Here is a 17,305-nt window from a genome sequence, read left to right as displayed (position 1 = left end):
TTAATAAAATGGTGCCAGTATATCGAGACAATGCATCAAAAAACAATTACACACAAGAAGTTTGAATGGCTTCCCAACACCGTATCGATGTCTGTGATGGAGCAAAAAACTGAGATGCTTCAAGAGGTCATAAAGGAGGAAGTGGAACAGACACTGAACACAATCTCTTGTCCTTCATTTCCCTTTAAAATGGCGAAAAAGTCGAGACCCAGGTGGAGTTATGTCCCTACAATGCCGCATGAGGAACCTGTTTGGGCTCCAAGGAAGACTGATGTCTGGAGGGCCCAGGATAACTAACCAGTATGTTTCCACTGCAGATGACTGGGGCATGTGGCGCGCTATTGTCGAGAAAGGCGGCGGATATTTGATGACGCCCGTGCCAGCAGACAACAGACTGATCTTAGTCGATGCTAACTCCGGGATGACAATGATGAACAAGAAGACGTGGGTGCAGGACGACATAGGTCACCATCGCCGCAAGCTAGTTTCTGGAGAGGACACTCCCCAACACGCTGATCAAGGTCTCCATCGCTGATTAGAAGCTCCAGCCGATCACCTAGCCGCTGCAACCTGGAAAACTGAACAATGTGACCTACCTTGGAGGTGAGGAAGCCAAAGAGAAAAATCCTCCACCGTTGATCACTACAAAAATGAAAAGAAACTACGTCGATATCCTCATGGATGGCTGACCAGTCCAAGCTCTTGTGGACTCTGTAGCATCATATTCAGTCATTTCGGAGAAGTTCCGTCACCAGTTGCAGAAAACCGTATTCGTTGACAACAAAACACCTCTGCTAAAAGTGGGTAATGGGAAATATGTAAAACCTACAGGAAGATGTACCATTTGTGTGGGTATAAGTGGCCATACACAGCCCTTAGAATTCGTCTTACAAGAGTGTAGTCATGACATCGTTCTCGGATGGTACTATCTGAAAGCTTCTCAGGCAATTATAGATTGTGGTCGTTCGAAGATTATGCTAGACAAGATGAGATACTATGGACAGGAAGATGCGCATCCGAGTGTGTGGAGACTGTGTACTGGATGAAGTGATCATTCCTGCAGACAGTGCCACAGTGCCACAGAACCCATGGATCTTGTAGTGGAATATAAGAGAAGCATACCACTGAAGAATAACTTGGCCATCCCAGCCTCTGTCGTCTCGTTTAAGAACGGATTCGGTAAATTGTGGATAGTAAACTGTCGCTGAGAACCACAGATCCTTCCAAGATGCATGTGCATAGCAAACGCTGAGCTGTTAATTGAAGAACAGATGAGCGTCTGTGGGCGAAATTGGTGCTACCATTAACACTTTGGGTCCTGAGCCATTGCGAGCTGGTGTCTACCATAAAGACTGGCTGATTTTAACATATTTTAAACTACTACAACTCATGAAAGGTTTCAGTTATAGCAATAAAATTACTCTTATTGAAAAACCTAGACTTTCTTGTCTAAAACCATATATAATACCTTTCTCTTGAATTAATACATACTTTTGACAAGCGTTATTATTATAACATTATTTCTGAAAAAAGGTAAAATTGGTCAAAGGTATATTCACTGTATTTTGGTCAAAGGTATATTCACTGTATTTTCCAGAAGGAATTTTTTTTTATTTTACACAAAAATTGTAATTATGATGGATACAGTATGTCTTATCTACAGTAACCTCCTGTAACTATTTTAGGATGCAATTTTGCTCTTTGTTTGGTAAATTTTGAAGCATGGCATTTTGCACAATGCTACTTTACATTCACTACACTGGAAGCTTGTGTCTTTTTGCCACACTTTTCCAGTCGGTTTTTTTCCTCTCAGAGAACACACTACACACTGTTTTTGTTTCTGTTTCTTACCTACTTCTGTCTGAATCTTTTCCAGGAAATTATCTCCAGTTGATAGTCTTGAGAGTCCAGATGGACCAGGTCGGCGTTCAAGATCTTTGCTTTGTGCAAGATCTGCACAGATAAGTGTCAGGAAGTGGGATGTTGTGAGGTGTTTTCCAGTAACCTTATTGTATAATATGCAGGAATTTACAATCGCCATTAGTATAATGTGGAACGCCAACTTTCCCCACTTCACAGTTCGATGTTCAAATGCGCTGTATGACAATCGCTGATCTGATAAGTCGACACCAAACTTGTTTTTACTGTAGTCCACTACACAGGCTGGCTTTGACTTCTCTCTTCGTCTCTGATAAGTGAAAGTGACTATCTCAGCAGTGTGCCTTGTACTTATCATATGCACATTTCTTTTGTCCTTCCAACACAGTGCTAAAATATTTCCTTTACGCCTGAAAATAAGTTCACCTCGCTGAATGTTCGGATCTTTCATAGCACGAAGCAATCCCTGCCGAGATTTTCTTGTTGTTCCCACAAGAGCAGTTTTTGCAGCTTCCAGTTCTGAAGCAAGTATTGGACTTGTGTAGAATCTGTCTGTAAACAAAGTGTAGCCTTTTCCTGACAGATTTGCAAGCAATGTCTTTACCAGAGTCACTGTGTCAGACCTTTCACCCGCATAAACAGAGAAATTCCAGATGTAACCTGCGTCAGATTCGGATAACATGTACAGTTTCATACCGTATTTATTTGGTTTTTGTGGCATGTACTGTATGAAATACACACGACCTCGAAATTTACACATGCCTTCATCTATTGTAATTTTTTGAGATGGTGTATACGCACGCTGGAAATTAGCACACACATTATCTAGGAGGGGTCTCACCTTGTGCAGTGGGTCGTAGCCAATTTCTCCTTTCCTCTTAGCTAAGGAATTATCACTAATGTGGAAGTTTCTCAAAATAGAAAGAAATCTGTCACGGCTCAAGATGTTTGGACAGAAATTACATGACACAACAGGGTTCTTGGACCAGTGCTCTCGTATACGTGGCCTCACACTTACACACATATGGACTACATTTGCCAGAAACTTCCTTATTTCCATAAGTGTAATTCCTTTCCACTTTGATAATGAGCAGGTGGGTGAAAGGGAATTTGTGCTTCGTAACTTCCTGATGCATTGTTGAGCATACAGATTAGTTTGTTCCTTTATATGTTTCATCATACTGTCTGTCAGGAAATATGAAAAAAATTCTAGAGGTGCACTGTTCTGGTCTAAACTGACAACATTGCATATACTGGATTGTCCTGAGAGTAGATCGATAACTGGTGCACAATCAGTAGTCATCCAACCTTCCTCAGAATTGGTGCGGCGCGTAGGTCTCGGCTTCCCCCTCGCCGTCAGTCTTGCTCGTTCTTCAGGCACAATATCGATGGGATTATTTGCTGCTGAAGTGCTTGGACATCTGCTCTCCTCTTCTGAATCTATCAGAAGAGTAGTATTTGCAAATAAAATCATAATTAGGTAGTGAGAGTTTTTTCAGTGAAATTCTGAACAAAAATTACACGTGTTTTGTTGTCAGAATTCTTTACCTGAACTGCCAGAAACTTCTTCTCGAACATAGTCCACATCATCATCAGAGTCATCTTCAATATCTTCCTCTGACAAATCAACGTCACTTTCTTCTAAATCACGATATAACTCGTGAGCAATTTCTTCGTCCATCAAGCCATGCCTTGCCATGTCGACGCCACTGAGACCACGGGAAAAAATCGCCGCTCACAAAACCCAACAAATAAAAAGGGACGAACACCCTCCCACAGCATGCCCGCAACATCTAGTGACCAATACTCGAACTACAGTCCATGCAGTGCCTCTCAGACAAGCGGGAGCCATAGGAACACACAAAGGAAGGAAGGGGAAGAACGAGAACACGCACCCGTAAAATTACGGGTGCCGGACTTTCAGGCAGGCCTCATTTTTATGGGCGTCAGCACCTAAGACAAGATCTTCTAGCTCGACTATCACTAGATCTCACTAAGGAATAACAGAAGCTAATTGCCCACCTTCAAGAGCTCTCGTGAAGCACCGGATTAGCACTGGAGATCATCAACCAATAAGCCAGAGAGAACACCGTGTGTCAGCAACGGAATGTCGAATAATTCGCGAAGCGGTAGAGAAAATGATGAAGAATGACATCATTCAGCCTTCGCAGAGCCCATGGTCGTCAACAGTGGTCCTCGTCAGGAAGAAGGATGCTTTTTTGTTGATTAAGGAAGCTTAATAAGATAACTAAAAGGGACATTTACCCTCTTCCACAAATTGACTATACACTAGATTGTCTGAAGGGGGCTCAGGTTTTCTCAACCATGGACATGTACTAGGGATATTGGCAAATCGAAGTAGATGAGGATTATCATGAGAAAACTGCATTTGCTACCCCTGAGGGCCTGTATGAGTTTAAGATAATGCCGTTTGGTTTGTGTAAGGCCCCAGCAACTTTTGAACGGATGATGGACAATCTTCTAAGGCACCTGAAGTGGACGATATGTCTTTGTTATTTAGATGACATTTTAGTGTTTGGGTTGGGTTGGGTTGTTTGGGGAAGGAGACTAGACAGTAAGGTCATTGGTCTCATTGGATTAGGGAAGGATGGGGAAGGAAGTCAGCCGTGCTCTTTCAGAGAAACCATCGTGGCATTTGCCTGGAGTGATTTCGGGAAATCACGGAAAACCTAAATCAGGATGCCGGACGTGGGATTGAACCGTCGTCCTCCCGAATGCGAGCATTATAGCGTTCTCAGAGACATTTGATGCACATAACAAAAGACTGAGGGCCGTTCTTAAGTGTCTCTTTGGAGCAAAAGAAATCAAAATACTTGGACACCTTGTGTAAAATGAAGGTGAGTGGCCAGACCCAGAAAAAAAGAGATCTATAACGGAATTTCCTATTCTTAAAAGTATTATAGATGTGAGAAGCTTCGTCAGATTATGTTCTTATTACCGTCATTTTATCAAAGACTTTTGTATCAAAGCCAGGCCACTCCAAGAGTTATTAAAAGCTGATACTAAATTTATCTGGGGTGGCGCTCAACAAGATTCTTTCGATGCGCTGCGAAAAGCTCTGACGACTGACCCTGTACTTGGTGTGTGTGCTGAGAGAGCACCTACAGAACTGCAAACAGATGCCAGTGGGTAAGGGATTGGCACTGTTCTGGTGCAAATTTTGGATGGAAAAGAGAAGGTTATAGCCTATGCTTCTAGGACTCTTAAAAAAGCCGAGAGAAACTACTCAACTACAGGAAGAGAATGTCTTAATGTGATCTGGGCCATGTACAGATTTTGACAGTATCTCTATGGAAGGCCATTCACAGTTGTTACAGACCATCATTCACTTTGTTGGTTGACAGGTCTTAAGGATCCAACAGGACGACTCGCCAGGTGGGCACTGCGTCTTCAAGAGTATGACATTACCATAGTGTACAAAAGTGGAAGAAAACACCAAGATGCTGACTGCCTCTCAAGAAACCCTGTAGAAGACCATCAAGACTTTGATGAAGATAGTGACTGTCTCGCTGTACTCCAGGATCTCTCTGCTGAGCAGAAGAAGGATGCCAAGATATCTCAAATTATGCTTGGCTTAAATTAGTCAGAGGATGTGAAAGGACAATTTAAGGCAGTTAATGGATTACTTTGCAAGAAAAACTTTGATCTGTTTGGAAAAAGGTGGCTACTGGTGATTCCTAAACACATGCGATTAGATGTTCTCCAGAAATTCCATGACACACCTCAGGCCGGACATTTAGGATTTATTAAGACATACGATAGAATCTGCAAGAGATTTTTCTGGCCAGATTTATTTAGGAGTGTCCGTCACATTGTGTTGCACTGTCAAGAGTGCCAGAGGAGCAAGGCAGTTCCTCAGAAACCACCTGGCCGACTCATACCAACTTCACCAGCCGAAACACCTTTTCAGTGTGTTGGAATTGACCTCCTCAGATGATTTCCAACGTCTGCTAGTGGCAATTATTTGAACTGATTATCTGACTCGCTATGCCATTACAAAAGCAGGGAAAACAGCTGAAGCATCTGAGGTAGCCAAATTCATCATGGAAGATACTGTATTAAAACACGGTGCCCCAAGGTCATTAATTACGGATCAAGGGAAAGTTTTTCAATAGGATCTTTTGACAGAGATAAACCGTCAGTGCAACATTACTCATCACATGACGTCTGCCTATCATCCGCAAACTAAGAGGTTTACTGAACGCCTTATTAAGACCTGGTATCAATGTTCGTCAATGTTGAGCAGAGCAACTAGGATGAGGTGCTACCTTTCGTGACGTTTGCCTACAACACTGCCAAACAAGACACCACAGGATTTACGCCATTTTTCCTGGAGCATGGGCGTGAGGCGACTACGATGATGGACACTGTGTCTCCGTTACATCCCGATGACACGGGCAACGACTACATTGGACAGGTGTTAACCAGAGCTGAGGAAGCTTGTCAGTTAGCTTGACTCTGCACACAGCAGGCTCAAGAAAACGATCGTTGAAGGTGTGACGCGAGCCAATGTCCTGTTATCTACCAGCCTGGTGACCTTGTCTGGATCTTCACTCCTGTTCGGAAGGTTGGTCTCTCTGAGAAGCTCCTCATGCGCTACTTTGGACCTTATATGGTTGTAAGACTATTGTCTGATATTACTTATGAAGTTGAAGATTTCAACCCCGACACAAGGTGACGAAATATCACAGATACGGTCCACGTCCTTCGAATGAAGCCCTATAAGGATCCTGCAACCCAGGGTAACTTCGAAGCTTCAGCAACAGGCAACAAGTGGAAAGGTGACAAAAAGTGTAGCGGCAAAAGAAGTTCTAAGAAGATCACCACCAGGGTGAGAATCAGTCATGAGGAGTTAGAGAATGCAGGACTGATGACTCATTCCCGGACTAGGAGGATGTAACACTGAGACGCTGTTCTCTTAAGGAGGGAGCAATGTCGCAGAAGAAGCTGAGTATCACTGTGGTGTAGTGGTTATGTTACTAAACTGCTGCATGGAGGGTCGTGAGTTCAAAACTCACATAGACTGTACAATTTTAATTTCTATATTCGGTTCGAGTACATTCTAGAAGTATCCACAAATGTCATGAATCATTGTACTGGAATGTTCTGTAGCTGTATATATACTGTATGTGTTCTAGCCGGAGGTAGTTCGCTCCGTGCTCTTGTATGTGCAAATGCTGAATAAAAGTTTGTTACGTGAAGTTAGTGTTCGTCATTCATTGAATCACACCTTCTTCTAGGTGACATTATTAATTTTGTTATTTGCTCTCATTTTTTCTTCCTATCGTTATTTTTTCACTTAGAATCTTTCTCTATGTGTCAGAAGACAAAAAATGAATTATTCATCTATAGCGGACTGATGTGTGGGTCATTGACACATGAAACAGAACAAAGTATTTACTAGCTTTTGAGGTCCACCTCTTCTTCTAGCAGAAAATACACAAAACACAACCATACAGACACACAAAGGTACACTACCATGGACACAGTGAATTATTAAGCAAGTGCTTGCCTTTCCTGTATTTTTCATTGTAAGATGTAGGATTTCTTTAGATGGTAATTGTCATACAAGAATTTACAACATAAATTATTGTTGCAAAATGGTCAAAGAAATGCCGACAATGATTTAAAACAAAGACAGAATCATAAATAAAATGAAATTCAAGCAAAAAGAGACATAGAAATAATGAACGAGGTAACATGGAAGAAAATAAAAAGAATTATACAATGAAATAAATTAAATCAAATGTAATGTATAAAGTAATTAAAAACATATGAATACAGATTCCTAATAGGAAAAAAAAGAATGATAGGAAGAGAAACTGGCACAAATTAAAAAAAAAAAAATTAATACAATTATTAAAATGATGTGGCAAACAATTACATTTAAACCAATTAATTGAATGAAAATTATGATCAAAGCTCTTTTGATAAAGATTTAAAAATAAAAAATTAATAGCACCCAGGGAGATTCAAATTAACAACTTTCGGCATGTAAGAACAGTATCTTAAATCATTATGCTACACCATTGTTCTGAATAACAATATTAATTTTAAGGCTCTAGAGGATTGCATGAAATTCTTTTTTGTTCATCACTCATAAATGAGGGACCACTTGGATGAATGACTGGGGACTTTAACCTGGATCACCATATAGATGGTTTCAAAAAGTTGCTCGCTCTCCTGGGGACCTCCTCGCGTAAGAGATTGTTACTTCTATTAATTATAATTTGCTTTCTGTTTACTCTTTTGAGTTAACATCACAATTTTATAAACCTTGGTAAGTCTAATTCTGTCTTTGTTGCTATGAATCCTTTCATTACTTGTATGTATAAGACATTCCACCGCTGGTTATGAGACAAAGCAGACAACAGATTGCTGCCGCTGCAATAAATGGATATTTAAACATAAAGATACATAAAAGAAACATTTGAATGATTATTGCGTAAAAGACATATGAAGACAAGAAGATACAACCCGTTTAACCTTTATTGTATTAACAACCTTGGTATGTAGTCATACTACAATCAGTGGTGCGATCACTTGTAAATCATTGGACTAATACCAACACAATAACACAATGAAGTTCTGTACTACCTAGTAAAATGCATGCTTACGGAAGAATTTGCAAAGACACACCACTCTATGCTTAGCTACAATGTTTTCTCTGCCCGGGAATGGTATTTACATTTTTCCATGTAATCTAAAGAACTTAAGTGTGTGAAGTTCATACTAACCTTTTCACCTTGATCTGGTGAAAGACTGGAGTAGATTTCTGCAATACCAGACTCCAAACATCTCTGTGCCAGAACACGACCTAGATTATGGTATGCTGAGACATCTGTAGGCCTGTCACAAAGAGAGAGAGATATTATTTGATATTTCATCTCGTTCGCATCTATTGTATTAGTGCGCCAACCGATAGACCCTTGATTCTTTAAAGAACAGAACTCCCATGTATAAAACACTTCAAACGTATGATTATTTTACAAATGAGTTAATGTATTTAAATATTTTACATTAAGCATACCAACATGAAAAAGTTTAGAAAAGGATAGAAAGTATGTTTAAAGTTTGTTGCAAGTTGCTAAGTGATCTCATTATGAAACACTGCATGAATATAGTCCAAGTAATTGCACTTCACTTTACGCAAAACCAAGTTTTTTTTTGTGTAGTTCAATGTTTATGATGGCATACTTCCTGAATTGTGTGTTATACAATGAGATAATTTTGCAGGTACATTCAATGATATATGTGAATACTGCCTGCAAACTATCTTACGAATAGAATCAGTAGTACAGAAGTAATTAATTAAAACACCATGTCTGATGCTGAAGTTTCATTGCATGAGCAGTGAAAACGTAGTACGAGATAAACTTTTTTCCTTTTGTCATTTTGCGGGAAGTGTCTGTGGGAAAAGGGTCAAAAGGTTTGAAATTACATGCAAATTTTGTTTAAAGTCACTGACTGCACGTTTTCTCAAATACTGGATGAATAAAGTCCAGGTATTTCCACACCATCAGTTATGCTGCCCTTCAAGATAAACACTCCATTTCTAACTGTAATACTTTTCCTAAGCTTTTGACGTACAATTATACCTCTTAATGAGTATATTATGAGAGCATTTTAATTTCTTAAATTCAGTCAATGATTATACACAATTTTTAAAATCAAGTTTCTTTTGCCCCTGGCAGCAATTAGATAGGCAATGTGCAACTAGCACTGGATTCGGGGACATTTGCTTAATACTATCACATTAACAAATTGTATGCTTAAGAAATGTCAGACTAACTACCAAGCTCCCTCTTTCTCTCTCTCTTTGCTTATATCACCGTTCTCATTCAACTCAGCATTTCCTACTATTGTTGACGTTCTATCAGTTTATTCTCTCTCATGAGTGGGAAAGAAGTACAATCAGAATTAAACATATCAAAAGACCAATATAGTGGTTAAATCAATATAAGCTTCAATACATGAACAAAGGAACAATTTCTATGTTTCTTGTATTAAACTATTTTGACAGTGTTACTCAAGAATGTGCTTTTCTATGCTATAAAATATCTTAAATGCAGAATCAGTAAACTTTTGTAACTGAAATCACACAAATTTATTCGCATGCATTACCATAAATATTATGAAGTCTTCAAATAGACATCAAGCAAAGTGTTCATCAAACTAATACTTATGTCCCATTATAAAAGTAACAGCAAGAATGGAGTAAAAATTAATGAAGGGAAGCGTAAGGAAGAGGGTGCTGAAAAATATCCTTTACTAAACTCCCTAGGAAAAGCTTTTCTGATGTAACCTAAGTAAAGTACATATGAAGCTAGCTAATATTTCTTAATGAAAAAGTGTGAGACACTGTAGCAATTACCTGTACAAATGGCGACGGATTGCATTTTCAGCTGTAGATGCTGTCACAGCAATCACTCCTGTATTATGTACAATACTTGCAACAACATACCTATTCTTCTGCTCCAGTGACAGCCTGTGATAAGATACAGTTTGTGCATAAAAAATCTGAGAAAAACAGCCTTGGAACTATAAATATACAAGCTAATAAAACATAAATGAAAAGATGTCAACAGCTGCTAAAGCTCTGGGAAAAAACTATCAGTCTTCTCACCTCTTTTTCCTGATCAACTGACAAGGACAATAATACAAATTATCTTTTATTAATCTGTCTGATAGTTTAGAATTGTGTGGTAGACTGGGACCTGAACCTTGATAAGCATGTAGTTTTAATTTTGTCAGGAATTTCCATAACAAAGTGTACTTCGATGGACTGCAATTTCTTTATTTTTGTCATGTTTACTTTAACTTCATGGTTTTCTCCTTCACTTGACTTGGCACTACTGATCAAGAACAGCAAAAGGAAAATCCTGAAATGCCTGCATGCAGGATCCATCCTTTCTTTATAGGGATTGAATAGTGCTGGTCAGGCATCAGGACTCCATAAAGAAAAAAAATATAGACAGCAGTACTTCAAAATCACCACTAAAGTACCTTGGATCTTGTGGAAACTGCATTTGCAGTACATTATTATTTTTTAATCCATTACCATGACATTAACCAGTTATAACACATCCCAATACAAAGTTACTTTACATTCTCGACTGTAATAATTTATTTCATATTTTCTCCAGCAAGGAAAATATGTTATGGTTCATTAAATTTTGTAAACATCATCACTATTAGTGGTATTTCATCTGACACTGAGGCAAAATTGTAGGGGTTCAGAAGACGAGTTTTGGCGTAACAGCCTGACATTGCTCTTTCAGAATGTTTGGCTTGTAGCATATTTTCTGAAAAAAGGGGGTCATAGATTTAAAGTTGGCCATACTTCATGAAGATGACATCTAATTATCACTCAAAATGATTCAATTTGATATTTGTTAGTGTATTCGATATGAGGTGTATCTCGTAATCCTGCTGGACGTATCAGTATAATTATGCATACATCTGGCAAGGTCACTAGGTACAGCACGAAAGGCAATGTGGTATGTTTGTCTAACAGTCTCTGCATGTGATGATTGAAGGGACACGGTTAAAAAGAAATCTACAGATACCAGTGACTGCAAGCTGGCCCCTATTTTGACTGTGCAAGAGGTGGGATTCTTTTGACTCGTCATCCGGTGGCCTGAAGATGGTGTCGTGTAACGCTGAGACTGGTAGCAAAAATACAATAAAACTGGAAATTTATATGGTTGGACATGCTTTTATTTGACATATTATATTGAACAGATGAGTTCTCGTAACCATCCAGTATAAAGATGGCCTTACAGAGGAAAATGTAGTCTGCCAACAAAGGAAGCAATTTACAAAACCCTAATTCAATGAATACTTGAATATTGGTTGCTCGTACACGATAGGATTGACAGAGGAAATAGAGAAGATCCTAAGCGGAACAGCAGATTTCATTATAGGTTCATCTAGAAAGCATGCAAGAATTGCACAGATGATCAACCAACTCCAGTGGGAGACATTGTAGGGAGACATTCAGCATCACAGTCAAATTTACTGCGAGAGTGTACATTCTTAAGAATCACCAAATATATTGCTTCCTTTTATATATATCTTGTGAAAGGACCATGAAGAGAGATTTGTGCTCACATGAAGGCTCACCACCAATCGTTCTTCCTACAAACCACTCGTGGCTGAAACAAGAAATGCGGAAGTTACAGTGGTACACGAAGTACTCTCCACCATATACCACAAGGTGGCTTAGGGAGTATAGATGTAGAGGCATAACATTACACACACTGGCACCAGGCAAAATGCCCACAGCGTGTTCAAGGGCTGCTGTGGACTGCAGTGGCTTTACATTGCAACCAGTCGATGTCAACAACAAGTTCTTTGGTATACTTATCAAGAAGGCCCTGCACTACATTGTTTTCTCCTGGAATTGGATTTGAACTTTTCTATTACGTACCATCGATGTTTGGCTAGCATATGGATTTGGCCTATGTGTCTCATGCAGTGCTGTCTTCATTCACCGTGACTGTGGTTCACAGTCCAGTGCTTCCCAATTGAACCTATGGTGTTCTCTTGCACTAATGGGTAAGTTACTCAAGAAACTTACATGGCACTGTGTTGACCAGAAGTTTTTTGTGTTTTGTATTTCCAGAAGACTCAGGAACCATCACTTTCTGTGACTTAATCACAAATAATATGTGCTTAACAAAATCTCTGTTGTTGAAGAAACAGACTTACAACAGTGAATTTGTTTTGAATTTTATAAAAAGTATGTATACCACACTTAAGACATCCATGGGTGTAACAATTGGTAGATAGTGATGAAACAAAAACAATTTCCTATAATATCGAGGAACACTACAGCTTTGTTTTCTGTAATTCTTATTATTTCTCTCCTCTTTTTACAATTTTCTGTGGTGTTAGTTGGTACTCCTGATTCACAACAGCCAACATAGTCCCAATGCTTTTAATCACATGTAGTATTTAAGTTAAACCTGAAAATCAGATGTTTATTGCTCACATTTTTCATTATTGTCGGAAGCCTTCTGAAAGTGGGATCCACTGAGCAGTGTGCAACTTCCTTTACAACAGGTAAGATGATATTACTGGCATACAAAGTTTTACTGTTGACATTATCACCACTGTTCTGCCATTCATCTGGTATTTGTTTTTGCTAAGCGATTAACAACTATTGTGAAACACACAGGAAGGGCTTGAGCTCTTAAATACTGTGCACATTTAGCCAGATTTAAACAAGTAAAATTTTAGCTAAGAACCTTACTTGTAAGTTACTTTTAGAGGGAACAGTGATCATGAAGATTTTAACTTTCCTAAGGGGTTCTAGTCCATTTTGACTCTCAAGGATTCTTGGTGGTCTATCATTTTGAAAATATTTGATTTTAATAAATTCTGTTCATTGACTTTATTTGTCCCTTATTAAAACTGAAGTATATTCAGACAGAAAAAAAGTTATTTTGTAGCTTCAGTTTGGCTTTTACAGAAACAGTACTCTGTGAGCCAGGAGTTATGATTTTTTTATATATATATATATATATATATATATATATATATATATATATATATATATATATATAAATAAAAAAAGGCATAGCGTGGTGGGAAATTGAGTTTCTTAACAGTGGGAATGATTGTGTTGCCAGAGGATGACCTTGTGGGAGACACACAGCTGTTTTCCGTCCTTTTGATGTCAGCAGTGAGTTAGCTGTGTACGGACAAATATGTTTTAACCTGGCTGAATACATGTTCATTCTTGAAAGTTATTTCAACTTGCAATCTTTCTTAAAATGTCAGGAATATTTCAGAGTAGCTTTTCCCTCAACTGTGCCTATCAAATCAATTATGTCCCGCATAGTTGCTCACTTCAGAAAAACTGATAGTGTGAATAACGGGAACATTCCAGCCAACCTTCAGTGTTAAGCGATGCCTCACTGGAAAATATCCATGCATCCTTGCTAGGTTCATCAAGTAAGTCGATATGAAGACTGTGTCTCATGGGAGTGTTTGCAGAGTGGAAAAGAAGCTGAAATACCATCTGTATTGCATTCACGTGGTGCATGAACTTTGAGAACCTGAGAGAGGGAAAAGACTACATTACTGTCAATGGGTTTTGCATTTTATCCACAACAGTGTTCAGGTATTGGTTTATGTTTTCTACTCTGATGAAGCACGGCTTCGCTAACTGGCTATGTAAACAGCCAAAACGACAGATGGAGTTCAGAAACACACACATTTTTCACTAGACCCACATAGGAGGCTGGACATTCTTGTGTGTAATTTTGTGCAAATGAATAGTAGGCCCAATTTTTTTCTTGGAAACAATACCAGCTGAATATTACCAGGAAATCATCATGAAGTTCGTAGTATTATTACAGGCTGATGAATGACACTGCTGGCTACAGCAAGATGCTGCAACAGTGCACACAACATATAGCACCATGATAACGCTGCATGAGTTCTCTGGGGGGCAGGGAAAGGGGGGGGGGGGCACATCAGTTCATGTGACTTTGGTCCCCTAACTTTTTTTTCTTTGGGGACATCAGAAGGGCAATTTCTATAGGCACATCATTTTGGGTGACCACAAGGCCTTGATTTTTTTCTTCCTGCTTGCATCCCAAGCGATAGTTGCATTTTGGCCCGAGATGCTAGAGTAGGTAGTCATGTGTGCACAAGTATGCTTGCTTGTGTGTGTGAATGGTGTGTGTCTCTCTTACTGATGAAGGTTGTGGCTGAAAGCTTATGTAAGTGTCTTTTAATTGTGCCCGTCTGCAACTTGACGTGTCTTCTCCTACACGTTGATATTCCTACCTGGAGTTCCCATTGTTTGACAGTACTCAATTTGTCAGCAATGGAACACAGAAAGGTGGGTATAAATAAGTAAGGTCATTGCTGTTTTGAACAATGCAATGTCTATTTCTGTGGAAAGGAGGGAAGGGGGAGCGCAAATAATTTTTTTTCACTGTAACCAAATCTGTTTATAAAGTGATTCACTTCTACTCAGATCACTTGTTTCTACCTTTTGAATTCACATATTTTGTTAAGAGTTTTTTTTCCCCTAAAGGTAACTGCCGCTTTGCAAATGATGAAACAGCAGACACAATGCTGAATGTATCGGATAGTGATGAAGTAATTTCAGAGGATTAAGATTATGTTTTGGACTACAGCTCTTTGGCTGGTTGGTTGATTCAGCAGGAGGGGACCAAACAGCAAGGTCATCAGTCCCATTGGATTAAGGAAGGGCGGGGAAGGAAATCAGCCATGTCCTTTTACAGGAACCATTCCAGCATTTAGCTGAAGTGCTTTAGGGAAATCATGGAAAATCTAAGTCACGATGGCCGGACGCGGGTTTGAATCATCATCCTCCCGAATGCGAGTCCAGAGTGTTAACCACTGCACCGCCTTGCTCGGTAATGCAGCTCTTTATTTTCACTGGAAGACACTGATGATATATCAGAATAGCAAATAAATAGTAAGTAACACAATTATGATTTCAAAGGCTAAATCAACTGAACTGAAGACATAACCCCTATCTCAACTGGGAAGCCACACCGCACGTAATATAGTTCACCTTACTCCAGAATCAACAAAGTATGACACTTCTCACATTAAAAATGAATACACAGTTTCCCAATTGTTCCTTCCTCCGTCAACCGAAAACATTATACTCGCCCATTCTAATGTTAAAGGAACACATTTAAATGGAGATAAATGGAAATAATAATATGTTTTTGACCTAGATGCTTACCTAGGTCTGTTGCTATTAGCAGCAGTTTATGTCACATAAAGTGTCTATTGAAAATTTATGGAATGAATAAAAATTTCGCCTAGTTTTCAGAACTACATGAAACTTTCAAAAAGAATCACAGGTTATTCGATCTGATAATGAGATTAAGACGATGTGAACACGATACGTTTGTACATATAAGGGATTTGTGGGAGCAATGGGTAGAGATATTGTCTAAGCCATACAATCCCAATATGTACATGAGCAACTTAATGCATTCAGGGGAAACTGCCCCGTATGCAAGTATATACCTAGTAAACCAGCACAGTATGGCATCATGTTTTGCACACTTTATGACAAAGAATTAAGTTATGTGTGAAATATTCACGCTGTATAATGGGAAATGACCAGGTAAGACCACTCAAAACTACCAATGCCTAAGGCTAGGCGCAAATTGAGACGCGTATAGCGCGTGTGGCGCAACGCGCGTTTTTGTAACATCACAGGTTCAATTGGGACCGCGCAAATTGCGACGCGACTGGGTCGCGACACGCGCCTGCGCCAGGCCGCACGGTGTTGTGGTTGTGGCACAGTTTCTCGCGCCGCGCGTGCCTCGCTAGCACCGTGGGAAATTTGAGGCGGGGAGCAGAAAAGTAGCCCGGCCATATGCTCACATCGGAACGGCGCATATGTGCAGTGGTAGTATTGCCCATACTATAAATTTTGCCTTACTGCACACTAAATTTTTTTGCCTTTGGGTAGTGTTTCGTTTTTCCCCGTTTAAACGTTCCAGCTTTCTTCGTTAGTGCATTATACTTTTCTGTTATTTATATCTGTATAGTTTTGTTTTTCTTCTGTCAAGAAAAATGCATACTTCAGTAACTGATAAGCCATTGGCCGCTGGAATTGCATCATATGCCTCCGTGATGTGTTCAGAACGCAAGAAGGGACAGAGGGTAGTGAATAAGGAAGCAAGGAATATTATAAAATCATGTGATTAAGAATCAAGACAGGAAAGTAAAACAAGGTTATCTTCTCGCTGCCTAGTATGCTAGCGTATCTGTACGATCTGTTACAAAAATTTAGAAAGGGATAATCTCCACAGGTGTGATCCCTTTGTGCTTCTGGTAAAAAGCGTCCAAGATCTGAAGTATAGAAGTCTCGCTGTGATTACTCTCATATGGATGTAATAATGTAATACGACACACTGTACTACATGCGTGTGAACATCATATTTCCACTGCAAGCTAGAAACAGTCGAAAAGCAGTCACAAATAACAATGTTTTAATTGGTTCACCGTGATGAGAAAAAGCATTTAAATTGTTGCATGGACATTATCTGCATTAATAAACTAATTATACAACAGGCTACACAAATGAAGAAAATGGTCGGTATTATTACGAAAGTAGGAATATCCTAAAAGAGTGTTATGATTAGATTATTTAATTTGTTGATATGTACTGGTGGAAAAAGCAGATTTACTTTCATGACAATGTTTTTCGAACTCCAACTCACATGGCACTGTGTGCATTTTTGTCGCGCGCATTATCCTTCGCTGCTGACAATACACTGACCATTGTGTTGTGCGTCAGATCAACTGTTTATTTTTTTCAATAACAACTATTTTATTCGCGATCACGCATTGTCAGTTTGGCAAGCCCTAGGTGAGTAACCAGTATCTGGCATGT

General features: G+C 39.3%; 1 protein-coding gene across 1 annotated transcript in view; it reads right to left on the bottom strand.

Annotated features, from left to right (window-relative positions):
- LOC126236783 (39S ribosomal protein L18, mitochondrial) overlaps positions 1 to 17,305 on the bottom strand; it is a 38,414-nt gene that overhangs the window by 6,878 nt on the left and 14,231 nt on the right. Inside the window, exons 3-4 of the mRNA XM_049946364.1 lie at positions 10,274 to 10,387; positions 8,637 to 8,748 (exon numbers count right to left, since the gene is read on the bottom strand). Coding sequence (XP_049802321.1) covers positions 8,637 to 8,748; positions 10,274 to 10,387 — 226 coding nt within the window. The remainder of the gene's footprint in view (positions 1 to 8,636; positions 8,749 to 10,273; positions 10,388 to 17,305) is intronic.

This window comes from Schistocerca nitens, chromosome 2, assembly GCF_023898315.1.
Source record: "Schistocerca nitens isolate TAMUIC-IGC-003100 chromosome 2, iqSchNite1.1, whole genome shotgun sequence".
Lineage (NCBI taxonomy): Eukaryota > Metazoa > Arthropoda > Insecta > Orthoptera > Acrididae > Schistocerca > Schistocerca nitens.
This window is presented reverse-complemented; position numbering and strand designations above follow the sequence as displayed.